The sequence below is a fragment of the Podarcis tiliguerta genome, assembly GCF_965153285.1.
Source record: "Podarcis tiliguerta genome assembly, chromosome: 6".
Lineage (NCBI taxonomy): Eukaryota > Metazoa > Chordata > Lepidosauria > Squamata > Lacertidae > Podarcis > Podarcis tiliguerta.
Window position 1 is genome coordinate 95,914,907 of NC_139539.1, and position 21,341 is coordinate 95,936,247.

The 21,341-nt window shown below is 44.4% G+C and overlaps 1 protein-coding gene across 3 annotated transcripts in view; it reads right to left on the reverse strand.

Annotated features, from left to right (window-relative positions):
- COLGALT2 (collagen beta(1-O)galactosyltransferase 2) overlaps positions 1-21,341 on the reverse strand; it is a 59,111-nt gene that overhangs the window by 18,257 nt on the left and 19,513 nt on the right. For 2 of the 3 annotated variants that reach the window (XM_083446488.1, XM_083446489.1), the window contains exons 2-5: positions 8,338-8,448; positions 7,688-7,805; positions 6,161-6,295; positions 1,487-1,691 (exon numbers count right to left, since the gene is read on the reverse strand). In XM_083446488.1, the coding sequence (XP_083302614.1) occupies positions 1,487-1,691; positions 6,161-6,295; positions 7,688-7,805; positions 8,338-8,448 (569 nt within the window). Of the gene's footprint in view, positions 1-1,486; positions 1,692-6,160; positions 6,296-7,687; positions 7,806-8,337; positions 8,449-15,213; positions 15,344-21,341 lie in introns of those variants that run through there. The other variant, XM_083446490.1, reaches the window with a different exon arrangement.

The following is a 21,341-nucleotide window of genomic DNA, read 5'->3' on the forward strand; positions in this document are numbered from 1 at the left end:
AGAACTGAACATTTCCATGCAGACACAATCTGCTGAGACAGCTACAGCGGCACAGATTATTAACAGCAGAACCCCCAGGTATTGTTTTTAGAAGTGTGGGGTTGCCTGTGGAAAGGGCTGTTGTGCATTGGCCCCATTATGAACTCTATTTTCTAAGGCAACCAGCTGACTACGATTCTTGCCAAACCACAGTTCAACTGCCAGGTATCATTAGGGGGAATGGGTGAAAATATATCTTGATGTGAAGGGATTGGGCAGTGATTTAATCCATTACTTGCACATCCGGCTCTCTCATTCCCCAGCCCCAGGCCTGCTTTCCTGTGTAAAACTATTTCCACAATCATTTCAAAGCAATACTTTTCGTCCTCTTTAGTAGTAGCATCTCCTTTCAAGTCATTTGCTTTGTTTTCCTTTTCCCTCTCTACCTTTTCCCTTGTGCCTTGATCATAAGCCCGTGTGCAGCATCTTGCTTTTAATCTCTGTAGGGTATTCAATAACATGTTAGACCTTTTATAAGTCTGCTCACCCTCATTGGTGGGCGGTGTTGTGGCCACGCCTCAGGCACACAAGTGACCTGACAAATGGCAGGCCAGATCACCAGGCTGCCAGCTATTGGCCAATGCCGGAAGCTCTTGGACTGGTGTTCTGCTGGCAGTGAGCCCAAACTGCCAATGGGGACGCTTGGACCCGCTCCCAGGGGTCGCTGAATTGTGGCCTGGCTAGAAGTCTTTCCTGCCTTTTTTGTTGATCTCCGGCAGACCCTCCCTCAATCTGTTTGCTTCTTCTTGTGCTTTGGCCTTGCTATGGACCAAGTCGGCCACAGTATTAACAGGGGTGGGCAGGAATTTTTCCATTTGGCAAACTGGCACTGGCCATCTGGTTTTTGCCTGGTTTTGTTACAACTTTGTTAGGTGGTAAGGCACTGGGTTAACCTAGATCTTTGGTGAAGAGGAGGTTGCAGCCTCTGCCTGCCCCTCCTTTAGGAAAAGGGTATCCTATTAAAAGGATCCGGGAGGAGTGGCTTCTGTCCGACACCCAGCTAGGGCCACACCACTCCTCCAAGGGGGGTCCCGCATTCTCTACTGTAACCACTAAGGGGAAGATTGCCCTTGAGTTGTTTTGCTTCCTTATCAGTCATACATGGGAAAATATGGCAGGTTGTTTGCTCCTTTGTTTAAGGATCACATAATTAACACAGGACAATTATGCTCCTGCTTAACGGTTCAAAGTGAAACCCACTAGCTACAACTTGTGAAAGGATTGGCTGATCACCACATGGTCCCTTAGTGTTCATGCACGAGTACAAAAGACGCCACATGTATACTGCCGTTGTCACTAAACACTCTTAGAGTTCAGGGTTTTTGTTTTTAAAATAGTAATACCGTAAATTGTTTCTCTTCGAGTTGTCACAAATAGGTAATTTAAACCTTCCCTGGATTCACTGCATTCTCCAATCCGTTATTCCATAGCTAGTTCAGAAGTCTACCTGCTTGTCGACTTGAGAAGGCAAAGACAATGATGTCATCAAAGGTCCAGGTATAATCCTGATGTGGGGGATAAAACACCAGTTTATCTGACGCTTCTTTTCTCAGGTCAATCAGGAATGTGGAGTGAACCATTGGGACTGCAAAGCAACCAGTCCTCTTCCACTCCCTGATCAGGGCATAATCTGGTGTTCTCTTGTAGTAGCCCTAGAATAAAATGATAGTACAAAGCTCATTAAAACGAGAATCATTTCAGCTAGCAGCAAAAGCCCACAATCTGAAGGTACACAATCTGTAGGACTGTCCAGATCTAGAAATCCAATCGCCTAACAAAAGCCTTGCAGCACCTGTTTATGTTAACTTGTTTTATGCAACACTTTTCAGGTGTAAACAATCCATGCCCCAAAGCAGCCTGCAGAAATATAAAAACAGAAACATCAATAAAGGAATCAATAAAGGAATTCAATAAAAAAGAAAGAGCACTAAAAGTCAGATAAAAGGAACTAGCTAGATTACAGAAAGGCTAAGCACATACTATCTGTTTTATTTTACCCCATTTAAAATAATTCTTGGCCACCTTAAAACAACCCACTCAAAAAACAAACAAAAAAACAAAAACCTCAGTCAGCCAACCAAACCAATTTCTACAGCCCCAGAGAATAAAACAGCCCTCACATGACACTGATAAAGATTAGAGTTGGCATCTTTGGTAGCCTGTTCCAATGTGGTGGTGAGAGTACAATAATGCCAGACCTCTTTAGATTTCCACCTCACATGGTAAAAAAATGTAACAGAGGGAGTTTGGTTAGGGTTGCAATATTGCAATGTTCAGACCCAGAAACCTCCCCCTAAATAAATTCACACTTGACTCAAATTTTAGTTTGGTTTTTGGCAGAATTTAGGCCACAACTTTATTGATTACAGAAAGTGACTGGTTGCATAGGCTCTGGTTTGACTAGCTCCCTGCCATGCAGGTAGCGCTGACCCAGGGCACCAGCATAGGTCAGCCAAAGGTGAACATCTGGATAAGCGGAAAGCTGGGAACAGGCTATGACCACCTGGACTCAGGCACAGATGTCCCCCTGGACTCAGGCACGGGCACAACCCACTCACAGGGGTTGACCAAACCATCAAGTCCCTGGATTCCTTTAACAGAATACCCTTCACATAGGGATGGCGAGAGCATTCTCCCATCCCTATCACATGAACCAGAGCCTATCCGCAACCTTACAAGTTGTGACGATTTGCTACGCGGCAGGTGAAACCCAAATGGCAACAGCCAATCAGCCAAGTGGGGGAAATTCCTGCCATGCCCCTGTCCCAATGACACACGATGGCATAGCAAGGTCAAGCACGCAAGCCCTAAAAGTAAGGAGAGGTGGGCAGGTGTTCCGAATGCACGCGCCAAAAGAGGAAGCTCTGGGTCACGTGCGTGGGTATGTATAGGTCCCTCGATCCGTTTGGACTGCGCCCCATTGGCCAGATGGGACTCAACATCGAGGGACCTACTAATCAGGTATTGTGGCTGAACAATCTTACCCACCCACAACACCAGGTCTCAACGCAACAGGTCTCCCTCTTTGAGGGAGGACACGATTTCTGGCAAAATGCATGACAGGGTTGGGATCATTTTTTCCCCATCTGGCACTGAAGTGACTTCAAAACAATCCATTACAATCTGTTGCAGCCTAATAGGATGGCCCCTCTAGAATTTGTCCTGCACGCGCACACACACAAACGAATTTCCAAATCTGTCTTTGCTTGGCTACCTAGAGCTTAAATATATGACCTTTCACACACCCTTTCAAACACAGGCATTTGGAGAGGATCCCTAAACTTGGGGGAGAGAGAGAGAGAGAGAGAGAGAGAGAGAGAGAGAGAGAGAGAGAACCTGAAATACAGGACAAAACTGTATCAATACAGGACATAGCATTTTCCACTGGAAAATGGGACAATCTTGTATCATACAGGACAGGTGGCAACCCTAAGTTTGGTTGATAATTTTAATACCTAGGCAGGTTTGTGCTGGAGGAGGTAGCCCTTGAGGTATCCAGGTCCTAAGCCATTTAAAGTGTTATAAAGTAAAAACCAACAACATTAATTAGGACTAGAAACAAGACTGGGAGCCACTGCAGGTGGTTTCAAGGCTAGACCGAAGCTTAAAATATATCCAGTCCTTAAAAGGTAAAGGTAAAGGACCCCTGACAGTTAAGTCCAGTCGCAGACGACTCTGGGGTTGTTCTGCTCATCTTGCCTTCAGGCCAAGGGAGCCAGCGTTTGTCCACAGACAGGTATCCGGGTAATGTGGTCAGCATGACTAAACCACAACTGGCACAATGGAACACCATGACGGAAACCAGAGTGCATGGAAACACAGTTTACCTTCCCACTGCAGCAGTACCTACTTATCTACTTGCACTGGTGTGCTTTCAAACTGCTAGGTTGGTAGGAGCTGGGGCAGAGCAACAGGGGCTCACCCCACTGCAGGGATTCAAACCGCCAACCTTCTGATCAGCAAGCCCAAGAGGCTCAGTGGTTTAGACCACAGCGCCACCCGCGTCCCCCTATCCAGTCCTTAGCTCCAGTATTTTGTACTCCCTTGTAATTTCCAAACTGCCTTCAGAAAACAGCCTAGGATACTGCACACTTCAACGCTTTGAACATAAAGTTACAAGGGCATTAATGCATTATGATGCATTGGCCTAAGCTGGTTCTTCATGCCACCAATACTACTTGGGCCTCCAAAGACAAGCACCCCAGAGAACACACCTATTCCTTTAAAGAGGGGGATATAAGCCCACCCAAAAGAGGCCCAATGCCATCACCCAGACAGAACAAATAAATGATAACCACTGAACAAGCTCAACATCAATAACATGTCCATTGTACACAGTAGGATTACCTGAGACTGAACACTCTGCAGGAAATACTTGGACCAGCAAGTATTAAATGTCAATTTTTGAGAAAGGAGAGTGTACTGGACGACGTACGGTGCCTTTGAAACAGGCTGTTTATTTAACAGATGTATATGATGAGCAGATAGGAAGCAAGCATTAGGTCCTAGGACACCAGTATTCTGACAAGCTGTTCCTTCCAGTCAGAAACATATATTGGCAAGCTCTTTTTCCCCCACCCCACATTCAAGACAGAAAAAACTTCTTTGTTTGCAGAAAGCTCCAGTGCAAAACCCATCCAGAAAGAGCATCAGCTTAGACTAGCTGTTGTCCAATTGTCCACTAGTAGGCCGAACAAAAACACATTTAGCATAATTAAGGAGCATATTTAAAATATGATTTTTTACAATCTAAGCTTCTTCTATGTCACTGGCCTATGGGAAATTTACTGGATTATTTTTGTTATGGCAGTGTGTTCAACATCTGGACACAAGGTGAAGGGAATCTGAAAGCTTTTTATCACTCAGGAAGGAATACCACAGATGGAACATCTTTAAATAACTTTTTACAGCTCCCTAGAACTCTCCTTGGGCTTTTGGCTGGGACAAGGCACCTGAAATCATGGCATAGTCTCATGCCTAGTAAACATTCTCCCAAACTGGGCAATTCTTAGCATGCTCAGACAGATTGGGGTTTGGTGAGGGTTTTTGCACAAATCACGCTACCAGAACTGCCAGCAATGGAAACAACTGCCTAAGAGTCCACCCTGAAAAAACTACTCTCCAGAGCCCACTGCCAAGTTATGAGAACAGTGTGACACAGACAGAGGCAGATCTGAAGGTCATTCCAAACACCAAGTTGCTAAAACAATCACATTGAGAGAGTAGCTTCTCATGCAGAGGTGTGCATGCTATTTTGTTGCCTTGGTTTTCACTATTATCAACAATTCCTTGTGGATTTGCTGGGAGTTGTTTCCACTTGTCAGAAATATGGACCCCAAATGGTCTGCAAACCAAGGCTAGCTGACAAACCTAACACTGAACAGTAATCAGCTCCAGAGAACTGCAGCTACCAGGCTGCTCCAGCTGCACACAGATCTCAGACTGTGAGCAATTAATCCCAGAGGGGAAAAGGCATGAGTGAAATCATTGGACTCTAACTGCATTACAAAAAAAGAAAAAAGAAAAAAGACAAACGAGGAGTAGCAGAGGGAAAACAGTGTTTTGTTTCATTTTAAGAAGCCTGCAAGATGCAATTCCTTTTCGAGAATCTTTCTTTCAAAGGCTTCATTTCTCCACCGAATATATTGGATACCAGATTGATTTTGGCAAAATCTTTTGCCATAAAGGGACTGCAAAGATACACTTTAATGACAATAACTCTATCATAAATTACTATGCTAACCAGCCACCTGGTGCATGGAAGGCTTCTGCCAGAAACCCAAAAAATCCAAATTTGCCATTTATGCAAATACAAACTTCTAGGTCCCAAGGGAGATAGGAACATCTAAGTCGTGTCCATCAAAGACATGGAGGCTGGAAAGGGGTTTCAACAACCATTGCATGGGATATTTGTCTCTTAACAGCACCCTCATCTTGATACCAGCTGCAGAGAGCAAAGAAGGCACACAATACAATAATACACGTGATACATATCTTACACATTTATTAATTCATCCCGTGTATCCTTGCCATTCTTATATACTTGCTTTCAAGCCCTGGGACAGGGATCTGTCTGTTTGGATGGTGTATAAGTAAGTAACAGTAAAGAAAGATCTCTTGCCTGAGGGGTCATTCCACACCAGAAGTTAGAGTAGAGAGCACGAGATTCAAGCATTGGCGCCACAATGGTCTTGTTTTCTGCTATCATGAGATTCAGAACTTCTGGGTTTGTCAGAAAATTATCAGCATCTATGAACTAGGAATAGGGATTAAAAAAAAAAAAAGCATGTGAGGTTTTGTGTGACTGGATCTGAAGAGTGTCTCTAATGTCCACAAACAAGACTTGGTTAAGAGCATTACCTATCTTGAGTTCTTGCAATGCTGCAAAATGAACAAAATAAGCAGACTTCCATCACATATCCATCAGCATTAAGCTAACATTTACCTTGTACTGAAGCCAACAGCAAATATTGGTCAACTTTGTAACTACTACTTTGCACATGCCCAAAAGTGGTGATATTTAGTAAGGCACTTGCATTGCTGAATTGAAATGAAGCCTCTGGACGTGTGAGACACAATCAACAAGAACAGAAACCCACAAGCACTTCATAGTGGGCCCAGCAAAGTAGTCCACAATGGAGACATTAGAGCAGGGATCAGAAATTTGTAACCCATTAGAGGGAAAGGGCTTAACTAGAACAAACCACCTCACATTTGGAAGGAGAGGCAAGGGGGCTTGCAGGCGGAATGGCTGTTTGGTTGGCATCCATTTATCTCAGCAGACACCCAAGTGCACCTCTGGGGTGAAGTCAAACTGCTGTGTTAGCAGCACCGGTGACCTTCCATGGTGTGCAAGCCCGGGCAGCGTGTATGGGGGTCTAGGGCTGCCCAGATGACAAGACCCCTCTCTTGGCCTCACTGATGGGGCCCAAAGGAAAGCACAGCAATACGTTTGGCACCAGCTTGACTGCATGGCAAAGCTTAACCCCTGGAAAAGTGGGAGGTGTATAAATCAGCATGGTGGTTTTTCGGCTACAGTGGCAGCGTTCAAATATGTGAAACACCCTGGAGTCATTCCTGGGTGCCTCAGCATGTCAACCATTGAGGTGTCAAGAGCATTCATTAACATGAGGCAAATATGGTTAGACAAGAATTACCGGTAATTTTGTTGCATATGTATGAACAAAGTAACACAGTGCTCTGGCGGTGTGTGGCAAAACAAGTTCTGAGAATCCACTCATCAACTACATCACATGTGGGACTTTGGGTCCTCCAGATGTTGTTGGGACTTTAACTCCCATGAGCCCCAGTGAGCATGGCCAGTGGTTAGAGATAATGGGAGTTGTAGTCCATCACCTAGCAGATGTTCCTGATCACACAAATACTTGTGGAAATAGGTGCAGGAATCTGGGCCAAAGTTATTTATCCTTTCCCAGTCCTACAAAGCTGTGTTTAGAGGTGACCAGTACAGGAGTCAGCCCAGCACATCTGGGGAGGAAATTATGTAGCACTGTAAGACAACCAATTTTACTTTTCCAGTTTCCTTCTTTACAAAGCTCAGAAACAGAATGCGTCTCTGAAATGCCCAGCATGCAAATCAAGGGAAGGAAGGAAGCCTAACCAGCCAGAACTTTAATTCTTATTTTACCATGATGTAATCAGACCACTTTTCCCTGGCAGTTCTCAGAGCAGTCTGCCTCAGTTTCATCACATGGGTAAACCTGGAGTTTGGCCAGTGTTTGGGCCCAATTTCCTCCGGGTAAGACCTACAAAACAAAGAACAAAAAGGGAAAACATGCAGCCCTCTTGTCATGTTAAATGCTGCGCAGCTCCTGCAGAATTGCTGGGTATTATTTCTCTCCTGACTTTGGTGTTTTAATTAAAAACTGAAAGGCGGGGGGAGAAGCAAATTTACTAAGTCACCTCAAGTGCTCCAAAAATGTAAGGGTAAAGAAAGGACGTTTCAGAGCAAAGAAAACACTCTCCAAATTTATTCCTGGAGTGTGTACCCAAGACACAGGGGAACATACACCACCACTGCGCTTCCTGCCCAACATGAGTGCTGTGAATTAAATAAAACTTGGACGTGGGGGGGGGGCACACCCAACAGCTCTTTTCCCACCCCAGCTTTGAAAAAGATAGCATTTAGCCAAATTAAATTGCTTCTGGAATTTGCTATCACAAGTATGTGAAGAAGCCTTTTAAATAGCTTTAGAAAGGATTAGAACATTTCATGCTGTTTCCCTGAATATGCTTAACTTTGTTACACGTGATTTTACTCAGCATTCGAATACTTACTGAGGGTCCCCCATGGGCCTCCACTCCACATAGTGATACAGTTTCTGTACATTCTTCAGCCACTCCCTCAGGATTTCTGTTGTGTTGTCAACATTGTGGTCAGTAGCTACCCTAAAGGAGGAACAGTGAATGTGCAGAGGGATTACTAAACATTCACCACCTTTCGGTCAAACAAAATCTTGAAGAGTTCACAGGTAACAACAGCCTCCTTGCCAATGCTTCATAGATGCACGTTCAAACAGAGAACAGACTCCATTTTGGGTCTGAAACATTCACACAAATTCCCACCATTGGCATCTTAAAACAATAGGCACTGAGTGATATTGAATAGGCACTGAGTGATATTGTTCGTCAGGTCAACTTCAGCAACAGAGATGGAGTGGGATTGCAGGGGGCTTAAAGACCTATTACTACTTCTGCAGCAAGGTCCCAAGCCCCCAGCCTCTCAGCTCGAAAAGGGGAGTGTTTTAGCCAATTAGAAGTCTTTTTACTCTTAGGAGCCAATCAGAATGAAAAGAGATGACAACCACTGAGGATTGACTCCTATGGTCATTCTGGAGAAGGGGCATGTGAAAAACACAGATGATGAGTTGTTCTGTATGTTCCAAAGCTCACTTTCAAGAGAATGGTGCGCACGTTCTGTTATGCACAATGGAACTTCAAGAAAAGATTTGACCATGTTGTTGGCATCTGTCTGTCTCAAGAGACAATGGAGTGCATCCCTAGGGGTGAAGTCAAACGGCATGAGAATCACAGTGCCTGCTGTGACCAGTAACTCGTAACTGCTGTTTCCCACATAGTTTTTGCTGTGTTAGCTTCACCAAAGTGACTTTCCCGGGGCACAAGCCTGGGCAATGTGTATGGAGGTCCTGGGCTGCTCAGATGACAAGACTAATTTTGTCCAAAGGAAAGCAGGTAAGTGGCCATTTGGCACCAGCTTGCCGGAGGGAGGTGTACAAGGCACCATCATCTTCGGGACTCCACTTAATGTAGGATTTCCTCCTCAGTCTTTTCTTCTCCCAAAGATGTCCCATAAGGCAGTGGATAATTTGCCCATCTACATCATGGGAAAGAGATCTAGCTGAAAAGCAGAAAAAGAAGATCTGCATTGATTACTGCAATGCATTCCTCATTGTTATTATTGTATAATCTTAAATGGTTCTGACTTTCCTTAAGGGACCCCACACTTCTGAATTTGCCACTATACTACTATGTAGCCATGGGCACACATTCAAGCTTAATCAAAATACGACAAAAATCAGAACAAAGGAGGCTAAGCTTTAACTCAGGCATAGGCAAACTCGGCCCTTCAGACGTTTTGGGACTACAACTCCCATCATCCCTGACCACTGGTCCTGTTAGCTGGGGATTATGGGAGTTGTAGTCCCAAAACATCTGGAGGGCTGAGTTTGCCTATGCCTGCTTTAGCTAAACAGGCTGCAAAGATACTTCCAAATGCAATTATTCTAATAGGTCCTTCTATATATATTACTTTGTGCTACAAAGACTGTGTGGGCTGCATTGATAATGTCCATCTGTGAGATTCAGAAAGAATACGGAATGTGAGTGATTTTCTAAACCTCACAAGGCAGCATTTTTTGCAGCTTCTTCATTAGAAGACAGGCTGACACACATCCAGGCCTGTCATTGCTGCTGGGCAATGTCTGTATGCACTGCAAGGGGAGAGAGGGTTGTGAATAGACCACGACTCACTGTAATTTCACTGTCTGAAATGACAGAGGAGACAAGTGTTTGCCTGCAGTCACTTTGCTCCATGTGCATATATCTGGAAACTACGCATCTGCGCAACTAAACAAACAAATACTCCCGTACTTCTACGAAGCAAGATGGTCCCCTCAAGAAGAGTCCCTGACCTTTTCCATTGTCCATATACTCTGAAGCCACCTTTTCAGTTACAGCACCTTGGGGAATATTCCATTCCAGCCCTACTCAGAGTAAAGGAGTTAATAAACATGACTAACTTAAATTCATTGTCCAATAGGCCTACATAATTGACTGAATCCCCAAACTCTAAAACACTCCCTAGAGTGTTTTATCTGGCATGGAGGCTGTCGTCATTTGGGTGCCAGGTGAAAACCTCTCTTAAAAAAAAAAAAAAAAAAGGCAAGCATTTAGATGGAGTTTTTAATGCTACTTATATCTTTTTTGTTTTGCCCTGCTACCATTTTACGCTGCTCTTGTGTGTTGATTGTTGTTTGATGCTTTAAATCTTGTTAGCCCATCAGACAGTTTATGATACCTGGAGTGGTATAGAAATTTCAAATTAAACTAAACACAGAGAACTCTACACCAAATTATTTACAACCCATAAAAATTTTGTCATTGACTTTGGATAGCTTGGCACAAACACATTTGGGCATTTCCTCCTGCATGGCAGTGAATGCATGCACTTTTAATGGCACCAGGATGAGGCCATTATATATACAGATAGGTGCTTGAGCCAAAACTCACTCAGTGATGAAAAGGAGGAGGGAGATCCTTCAAAATTATTAAGCTACTTTCACAGCAGACAGATGGCTAAAATCTGGTACACTCTGGTCACTGTACCCACCTAAATTCCACTAATGGTAAATCCACACAGATTAATGGACAGAATTTAGTATTGTCCATTAATTTCAGTGGAGTACTTTCGGTCATGCTCTAAGTATGACTAATGCTGGATACAACCCTCAGTTCACTACATGCTTATCAAAATAAGTTATTCATGGCACAATCCTGTATATATTTACTTAGGGGGAAAATTTGATACAATTCACATTTAAAGGTGAGATTACCCAATTCACACTTTCCAGAACAATATGCAAACCAAAATTCGGTTAGCCTTCAAGTCACACACCTTTGAATTTTGCAATGCAGTTTTCTAGTCAAGCTACATTTTTTTAAATGCACATGCAGGGTAAAGTAATTCACAAAGTAATGCGGAGAACTGAGTGTAAGACTGGGAAATATAAGAAACAAAAAGAAATCAAAACTGGCAGATTCACCTATCCTTATTTGCAAGTGAGTCTCATTGAATGAGACTCTAGGAAAGTATGCCTCAAACTCTCATACTCGGGAGAATGACAAAACTATTTAGCCAGTAGCAATCAATTTCAAAAATATCTATCACCCCATTCAAGTTTGTTACATTAGCCAAGCTAGCTCTATTCTTTATGTATTGAATTTATAAAACAAAGGGTTTTCTGTGTTGCCTCACTTTACTGTATGGGAAACCAAACATAACAATGAAGGAGCTTTGAGACAATAGAACTTGCTTCTCCCAGTTAAACACCCAACAGAGCGGAGAAGGCTTCCTTATTTGACTGGATGAGACATAATGAAAGGAAACAGCTTACAAGAACCATTTTCACTGAATGGGTTACCCAAAATGAACGCAAGGCGTACACAAATAGTCTCTTCATGGAGAGTCAGACTGAGCAGAGGTCATTTCTGATGTTATGTGAAAATGCGAGGATGGGTGACATGGCCAGCGTGACAAGAATGTTCCTGTTGTGTATTTGCACCCCAGGTGGCCGGCAGATAGCCAGGCTTGGCCGACAAGCGCCCTGGAGCGGGGTGCAAAGAATGATGCGCTGTGTGGGCTTTCTCTAACCTTGCCCATCTGACAGCAGCATGTTTAGAGTTTCGAATCACATGCGTTATCAGGGAGAGATGAACACATTCTGAACCAGTGACTCAGCATTGGCTCATAACTGGAAAATGGGTATAAAGCTCTTCATTTTTCCACTATCCACACCCCACTAATACGGGTTCTTCTAGTGGGGCTTCAAATGCGGAAGACAGGAGTGCCTGGCGTGCTCTGGTCCATGGGGTCACGAAGTCGGACATGACTAGACAACCAAACAACAACAACTGGAAGCATGCCACACAAGAGAACGAGTAGGCACAAGATTTTAGCCCCCAAAGGGCTTTTAAAACTGAGAAAAAAACAGCATTTTTTTGTTTCAATTCATGTTTTGGATCCTCATTACCGGTGCTTTTTTCTAGAAAAAAGTGCCAGAACTCACCAAGATCCTCTTCCTCCCTTTCTCTCTCTCTCTTGTCCTGCCCCCACTCTGCGTTCCCCTCCTCTTCTTCAACCTCTCCCCACCTTGCCTTGTCTGCTTTTCACACCCACCCAGAATCCCACCCGTCCCTCCTCGTCCCTCCAGCCACACCTGCGCTCACCTCTAAGGCTTCCCCAGCCACAGAATGGGGCTGCTGCTTCCTCCCCCCTTTCCCTCTCTCCCCACAGACATGGAAAGAGTGAGCAGAGACAAAAGGGAAGTGGCGCTCATGCTCAGCACCGTGAGGCAGCGACATAGCCCCACATCCATGGGGAGAGCCGGAAGGGACGATGCAACCTTCGGACTGAGAGGGCCTCCTTCTCCTCACCACTTCAGCCTCCTGCTGTTCACAGCCCCTCTTTTTGCCACGGTGGATTTCTTGCTCTCCCCACCCTCCACTTAGCTTACCGCTGGATTTGAAAAGAGAAAGAAGTGCCCGTACTGCGCACCATTGAGCACCACCAGGAAAAAGCACTGCTCGTTACTGTAAAGATACATGTGAACAATGGATTCAGTGTCCATGGGTTAAATTGCCTCATGTGGCAATCTCAAAACTCTTTTGAAAACTCTTTGTTGAAATGCACTATGTGAATAATAATAATAATAATAATAATAATAATAATAATAATAATATATTTTATACCCCGCCCATCTGGCTGGGTTTTACCAGCCACTCTGGGTGGCTTCCAGCAAAATATTAAAATACAATAATTCATCAAATATTAAAAGCTTCCCTGAGCATAAGATGTATATAGCCACACAAACATTTTTAAAACTCTTGCAACACCAAATGGGTTTTGCTGCCCATACACACAGTTGCGCTATTCCACATTTACTCGTTGAACTGCTACCCTTCTCCTTAACAAAACACCCCCCCACACACACAAGTTACAAGGATCAGAGAGTCTATGTCTGAGAGATACACACATCAAACCAAATCAAAAAGCACATCTGAAGCCTCTTTCCACCTCCAAAGAGTTCTGGGCCCTGTGGTCTGTTAAGAGGGGCTGGGAATTCTGTGAGGGGTAAATGATGGCGCCCAAAATTCTTTGAGAGGGAAGAGCGTGTTTTAAATGTACAGTTTATACGAAGCCTTACATGCTGCAACTGACAACCGAGATTTAGACATCTAGCCAAAACGTTTAAGCTATCAGAACCAGAACATTCTGGTGCAGCAAACATGGCTATCTGCCTCTTCGACCAAAGAACTAACGGTTGTGTATTCAACAGAGTTTAGATCTAGATAATTCTTAGCAACCCAGCCAGAAAGTTAACTAAAAAGTTCCATCAACTTTCTCCCCTTTTATATTCCTGTTTTGAGCTTCTACTTCATTGCTGTTTATTTACTTTGACCCTGGTGTCAGGGGAGGGAAGAGCAGTCTATTTTGCCAGTTTTCATCCTTGAAGGAAAATTACCAAAACTTCCTACTAAAGGGAACACCGTGTGCCTTCTGCCACAGTGTGGTCCACGGAGCAGAAGCAGAGAAACACTCCCCCTAACACAAACACCAGTGTGTTCTCCCAACTTAATAGTCATTAATCATCACTCATGTAGGTTGGAAGGGTTGAGGGATGGACTCAGGTAAAAATCCCCACACCCCGTATTCTAGATAGAGAGAAAAGGTAAGAAAGGAGCAAGTGTACATATCTAGACAACATAAATTTATTTAAATAGTTGTTCCCTCTCCCCAAGGGAACAGTAGTTTTGGGTTAGGGTGGGGCTACTAATCCAACAGAGAAGTCTCACAATGTTCTCCCTAACTATTGTGCCCCATAGTGTGAGACCCACTTCAGGGTGGGGTGAATAATGAGCAAGACTAAACATATGGGTCTCTGGCTGTGTACATACTAGACCTTTAAAACACAGGCTTTTACTCAAAGAATTCTGGGCGCTACAAAGAACACTGGATATTGCAATTCCCAGAATTACTTGGAGATTGATAGCAATGAAAGTTAAAATTGCTATGTACACCACTTTGAGTTCCTTGAGGAACAAGTGGAATATAATTGTAACAACATATTAAATTATCAGACCTCCCCCATGCAGGAACAGGGCAATCGCGGTGAACAGACTCTTGCTGTGATAGCCCCCTGCAACAGATCTGCTCCAATTCCACCTTCTCTACCAGATACCTTTTAAAACGGCTGGCAGCTGGACAATTACAGTCTAGAAAAATAGCATGCTGCTATATGCCTTCAGAGCCAGGTGTGCTGGGTCCTTTTCAAAGTGTAGCTTGCAAAGAGTATTCTGGGAGGAGGGAGAATCCCCACTGGGCATTTTCCGGCCCATCAAATCAGTCTTCAGGTATGTGAAGTGTCAGTGAAGATTTTCTAAAATACTATGTTGATATTTCAATAAAATACCCATGACAAAAAGTATTCGAAATAGGATATCCCATCTTTCAACCATAGTTTGCAGAGCAGCTTGAAAACTAACATGTGCTAATAGGTCAAAGGTTCCTAGTGACAGTCATTTGCATCAGTGCAACAGAGATAATATAATAAGCAACTATTACCAGTCCAGCTGCTACTAGGAAAATGTATGCTAAGTCTCTTCCTCCATTAACTGTCCCTATTTTACGTGTAGAACTATATATCATTAGCCTGTGTACACAGAGGAGCAACAGTTGAGCGCCAGGGCTCCCAGTTCCCTGCTTGGCTCCTTATACCACATCATGACTAGCAAGGGGGTAAAGATAATTCAAAACAGTAAAAGTTACAGAATTTTACAAATCTGTGAACCGTGCAAATCATGCAGAAGTAAGGGTTACCTAGACATGCAATTTTAAAGTGTTGGACATATGTATACCAAGACTGCAGGTGGTGGGGCCTCAGGGTCCCTGCATCGTGGATTTGGGGGGACTGTTCACAAATTCAGTTAGTCTCCTCTCTTCTGATGTCAGCTATATTCCTGTGGTGGAGCTTATTGGAAAATTACCTAGGGAGTGGACAAAGCACAGTGAGTTCTCTTTTGCCCATCTGCATTCCTAAACATGACTCTGCATTTTCCTCTTATGAAAGATACTCCTGTTTGGTGAATGGAATGACACACACAGAGAGAGAAAGAGAGAGATCTGTATGAGTTTGCACTGGCTGAGGCCACAGTTAGGAGATGGAAGAGGAGAAAGAACTTTAATATACTATGCCTGCTGAGGAACAGAGAATGTTGTGACTACATTGTGGCTTTAAGGAGCTTTTTTACCTCAGGATCCTGACATTCCTGTAGAAACAGGTTGCATTTGCAGAAAGCAAAACCTGTCAGGAATATTGTGGCTTCAGAAGAGAGAATGAAAATGCTTTCTACTTGGTGAACAGGAGAATTCAAACACCACCTAATTTATCTAGGAGTGATCTGCTGATTTGGGAATGTGGGAAAAGGTAATGAAGAGTTGTAGAGTTGTACTCTACAGACTTCCTCTCTCCGAGAATCGTACAAGGGGAGTTCAGAGTGCAATTCACCCAAGGAGCCCCGCCAGCAGAAGCCCACACGAGGAATGCCACCAGCACAGCAGGAGGAGCCCTCTCCCCTCCCCACATGCCCTCCTGTCCCCTGAGCTGGCTCTGGGGAGGGTCAGGAGACCCCTCAGAACAGCCCCCAGAGGGAGGCGTGCCGCGCAGGGTGGAGCAAACTGCTTAGAACTACATTCAATTCCTCCCTCATAATCTCAAGCAGAATTCTCAGCCTTCACACTACATATTTATTATAACTAGACAAATACCCAGCACCAGTTTACTGTTTCAGTAGAGCTTTTCCACCCTTCCTGGGGGGAGGTGAGAGCTGCTCATATAAGTCAGTGGAGAATTTGTAACGGGGATCCAAATTAGCATCAGCCCCACCTTTAACCTATAATGTTGTTGCAGGTCACCCCAACATCTGAGCAGTGCGAGATTCCAGGGATTCAAGACACTTACCCAGGTTTTGTGTTTTCTTTTGGAAATGTGACGCAGTGGAGACTGCGGTGTTTTTATGATATATGGTTTATTTAAACATATATGTAACCCGTTGTCTTTGTCCATGGAGTTTTCTTGGCAGGGATACTGGAGTGGCTTGCCGGTTCCTGCTCCAGGTTAAGCAAGGTTATGCTTAAAATTCTTCAAGGAAGGCTCAAGCAGTATGTGGACCGAGAACTCCCAGAAGTGCAAGCTGGATTTAGAAGAGGCAGGGGAACCAGAGACCAAATTGCAAACATGCGCTGGATTATGGAGAAAGCTAGAGAGTTCCAGAAAGACATCTACTTCTGCTTCATTGACTATGCAAAAGCCTTTGACTGTGTCGACCACAGCAAACTATGGCAAGTTCTTAAAGAAATGGGAGTGCCTGACCACCTCATCTGTCTCCTGAGAAATCTCTATGTGGGACAAGAAGCTACAGTTAGAACTGGATATGGAACAACTGATTGGTTCAAAATTGGGAAAGGAGTACGAAAAGGCTGTATTTTGTCTCCCTGCTTATTTAACTTATATGCAGAATTCATCATGCGAAAGGCTGGGCTGGATGAATCCCTAGCGGGAATTAAGATTGCTGGAAGAAATATCAACAACCTCAGATATGCAGATGACACAACCTTGATGGCAGAAAGTGAGGAGGAATTAAAAAAACCTTTTATTGAGGGTGAAAGAGGAGAGCGCAAAATATGGTCTGAAGCTCAACATCAAAAAAACGAAGATCATGGCCACTGGTCCCATCACCTCCTGGCAAATAGAAGGGGAGGAAATGGAGGCAGTGAGAGATTTTACTTTCTTGGGCTCTATGATCACTGCAGATGGTGACAGCAGCCACGAAATTAAGAGACGTCTGCTTCTTGGGAGGAAAGCAATGACAAACCTAGACAGCATTTTAAAAAGTAGAGACATCACCTTGCCAACAAAGGTCCGTATAGTAAAAGCTATGGTTTTCCCAGTAGTGATGTATGGAAGTGAGAGCTGGACCATAAAGAAGGCTGATCGCCGAAGAATTGACACTTTTGAATTATGGTGCTGGAGGAGACTCTTGAGAGTCCCATGGACTGCAAGAAGATCAAACGCACCCATTCTTAAGGAAATCAGCCCTGAGTGCTCACTGGAGGACAGATCGTGAAGCTGAGGCTCCAATACTTTGGTCACCTCATGAGAAGAGAAGACTCACTGGAAAAGACCCTGATGTTGGGAAAGATGGAGGGCACAAGGAGAAGGGGACGACAGAGGACGAGATGGTTAGACAGTGTTCTCGAAGCTACCAGCATGAATCCGACCAAACTGCGGGTGGCAGTGGAAGACAGGAGTGCCTGGCATGCTCTGGTCCATGGGGTCACGAAGAGTCGGACACGACTGAACGACTAAACAACAACAACAACAACAATATGTAACCCGAGCCTGTGATGGAGGGGTTCCCAGCATTAACACTTCAAAAGGGTCTTGTTTCTCCTGTAGCCACAGCCTTGGATTCAAGCAGAGATTCGGCCTGGTGCGCTCTCTCTCTGTCTCTCTCTCTCTCTGCTTTGCTTCTAGGTCGCACCACAGCTCTCCTTCAGACTCTGAGTTTCGTCCTTCTCACTATCTGTGTTTTGACCCACTTGCTATCTCACACAGAGCTCCCTTCCTTTGTTCTCTTAATGGCCTGTCACCCAGGCGATTGCCTCATCAGGAAGCTAGCCTGGCTTATATCTTGCTGACTCCAGGGGTTCAGGAAGCTAGCCTGGCTTGATTAGCTTTTAGCACTTGCTGGATCCAGGGATCAGAAGGCTTGATTAGATTTTTTTAACACTATTGATCCAGGGAGAAGAGGGGTCTAGCACCCACAAACTCATAGCACTATTAACAGTGAGCTATATTGCAGGGTTATTGTACACTGCCTCAGATTAGCAAACTGCAATATGAGGATAAACAATGCTGGAATGCAAGTGAGGCCAAGTCCCACTAGTAATCTTCTGAAGTTAATGGGGGTAGAGTAGGAAAATGGCTGAGAGCTCCCTCCAGCCAGCTTCCAGGAGACACGCACACCAAGTCTCTGTACAATGCATATTCCTAGCAAGGCACATGGAGCAGGCACACAGACTATTTATATATAGCTCTACACATAAAATACCATATTGGCCTGAATATAAGCCTCACTTTTCCTCCAAATTCCAACCGTGAAAAATTAAAGTGTGGCTTATATTCGCGACCTTAAGGTATGCAGCCAGGAGCGCAGGGCAAACAGTGCCAGGAGCGTGGCAAAGCGCCACCCACCCCGTGCATAGTTCCCCATGCTCTCCCCCAAGGCCGGGAAGGGAGAGAGCCGGCAACACAGCGCAGCCCCCCCCCCCCAGTATGCAGCCAGGAACAGTGAGGAAGGGAGCAGCTTATATGCAGGTATTTCCCCCCCCCCACACACCTCCAATTTAAAAGTGCAGCTTATATTCGAGTGCGGCTTATATCCAGGCCAATACGGTAGGAATTGTTGATGGAGAAAGAGTGACTAAAGTGAAGAACAGCCCAGATCAGCCTCCAACCTCACTGGGTATCCATAGCCAGGTCAGGCTGGTGGCTTTGCACTTCTTACTGTGATAATGGGGTTGCTTGAATGCTCCCAAGATAATCAAGAGGTAAAACTAAACCTAGTATGCAGACTTGAGAGTCAGTGGCATCAAATCAAGAAAACCCGAGTAAGAAACGGCTGTCGGGCAGCTTTTAAGAGAGAACATCTGGTCCTTGGGGAGATTTCTTGCTGTGGAGTCCAGAGATCTAGTTGCACAGGTTTCTATGCAGCTCCCCAGATTAAAAAAGAGAACAGCAACTGCTCTCAAGTGTCATACAAAAGAACAGCATTGTTTGCTGTAATTGAACCAGGCTCAACTTTTCCTGGTTCATATCTTAAGCAGGTGGCACTCCACAGGAGTAAATTAAGTTGCAATCTGTTTTCAAGAAACCTGAGTTTGTCAAATGTTCCTCGCTGTTCCCTTTCTTTAAAAAAAGATAAATTACATGCTGAATGGATCCCTTTGTCTCTTCTGATGGAAATCTGCTGTCACACATAGCACTATCTAAAATGACAACGATTAAAGTAGTAGGATAGTATGAATGAAAGAAGATTCCCAGGTGTAACAGATTGACAGTGCAATCTTATACACATCTTCCCAAATGGAAGTCACACTGAGTTCAAGGCGGCTTACTTTCTGTGTGTGGGTGGGTGGGGGTGATTTCTGCCCTAAATGCAATGGTGTATCCCACTGTTACCTACTGTGCTTTAGCAACTACTTGCCAAATATCACAGCGCATGGGCGTAGCCAGGATTTTTGTTAGGGGGGACAGGACTTTTGTTAGTGGGAGCTGAACCACCATGACTGGTCAGTTAGTTAAGTATTTCTATTGTTTTACTTGATGGGGGGGAGATGCCCCCGTCCCCCGTTGGCTACGCCCATGTCACAACCATGCAGCAGTGAATGTGAAATGCAGCCACAACCATCTTGAAATCACTCTCTGATATACATCTCACTTTTAAGTTAAGGCAACCAAAATGGTCAAAGGCCTGGAAACAATGCCTTATGAGGATCGGCTAAGGGAGCTGGGCATGTTTAGCCTGGAGAAGAGGAGGTTAAGGGGTGATATGATAGCCATGTTCAAATATATAAAAGGATGTCACATAGAGGAGGGAGAAAGGTTGTTTTCTGCTGCTCCAGAGAAGCGGACACGGAGCAATGGATCCAAACTACAAGAAAGAAGATTCCACCTAAACATTAGGAAGAACTTCCTGACAGTAAGAGCTGTTCGACAGTGGAATTTGCTGCCAAGGAGTGTGGTGGAGTCTCCTTCTTTGGAGGTCTTTAAGCAGAGGCTTGACAACCATATGTCAGGAGTGCTCTGATGGTGTTTCCTGCTTGGCAGGGGGTTGGACTCGATGACCCTAGTGGTCTCTTCCAACTCTATGATTCTATGATTCTATGAAAAGGAGATCCAAACTGGACATTTCTTCTTCTTCTTCATGGGAAACTAAAGCACCACACAAGAAAGGAATGGAAGAGATTAAGGCACTTGCTATATTCCCAAGCAATTTGCCTTTTTTTAAAAAAGCCTTCTTTCCAGCCTACTGCAGAAATTCAGTATAATTATGTGAGGGGCAGCCAGAATGTGAGCATGTGATGGATTCAAGTTACTGAACTGTAATGATCTCCTAAAAATTGCATCGGGGGAAGATGAAAGGTTGGCACATATACAGTGGTACCTCGGGTTAAGTACTTAATTCGTTCCAGAGGTTCGTTCTTAACCTGGAACTGTTCTTAACCTGAAGCACCACTTTAGCTAATGGGGCCTCCCACTGCCGCCGTGCCGCCGGAGCACAATTTCTGTTCTCATCCTGAAGCAAAGTTCTTAACCCGAGGTACTATTTCTCGGTTAGCGGAGTCTGTAACCTGAAGCGTATGTAACCTGAAGTGTACGTAACCCGAGGTACCACTGTACCAGAAATTCCCAAAGTGTGTGTCAGGACAGAAGCCTTGATACATGCACAAGCATGTATTGAAAAAAATCTTACAGTGGTACCCTGGTTTGCAAAAAGTCTGGTTTGCATACGTTTTGGATGACAAACCCGTCAAACCCGGAAGTGCGTGTCCCGGTTTTCAAACTTTTTTTGGATTACAAACAAATCTTTTTGGAGGCCCCATTGGCGAAAGTGTGCCTTGGGTTACAACCTGTTTTGGTTTACAAATGGATTATGGTTGTAAACCAAGGTGCCACTGTACTTACCCTTTTTATGTTCGGCAATAGTTAGCCTATTTTGCCATGTTTTTAAAAACTTTTTAAATCATAGAATCATAGAATCATAGAGTTGGAAGAGACCACAAGGGCCATCGAGTCCAACCCCCTGCCAAGCAGGAAACACCATCAGAGCACCCCTGACATATGGTTGTCAAGCCTCTGCTTAAAGACCTCCAAAGAAGGAGACTCCACCACACTCCTTGGCAGCAAATTCCACTATCAAGC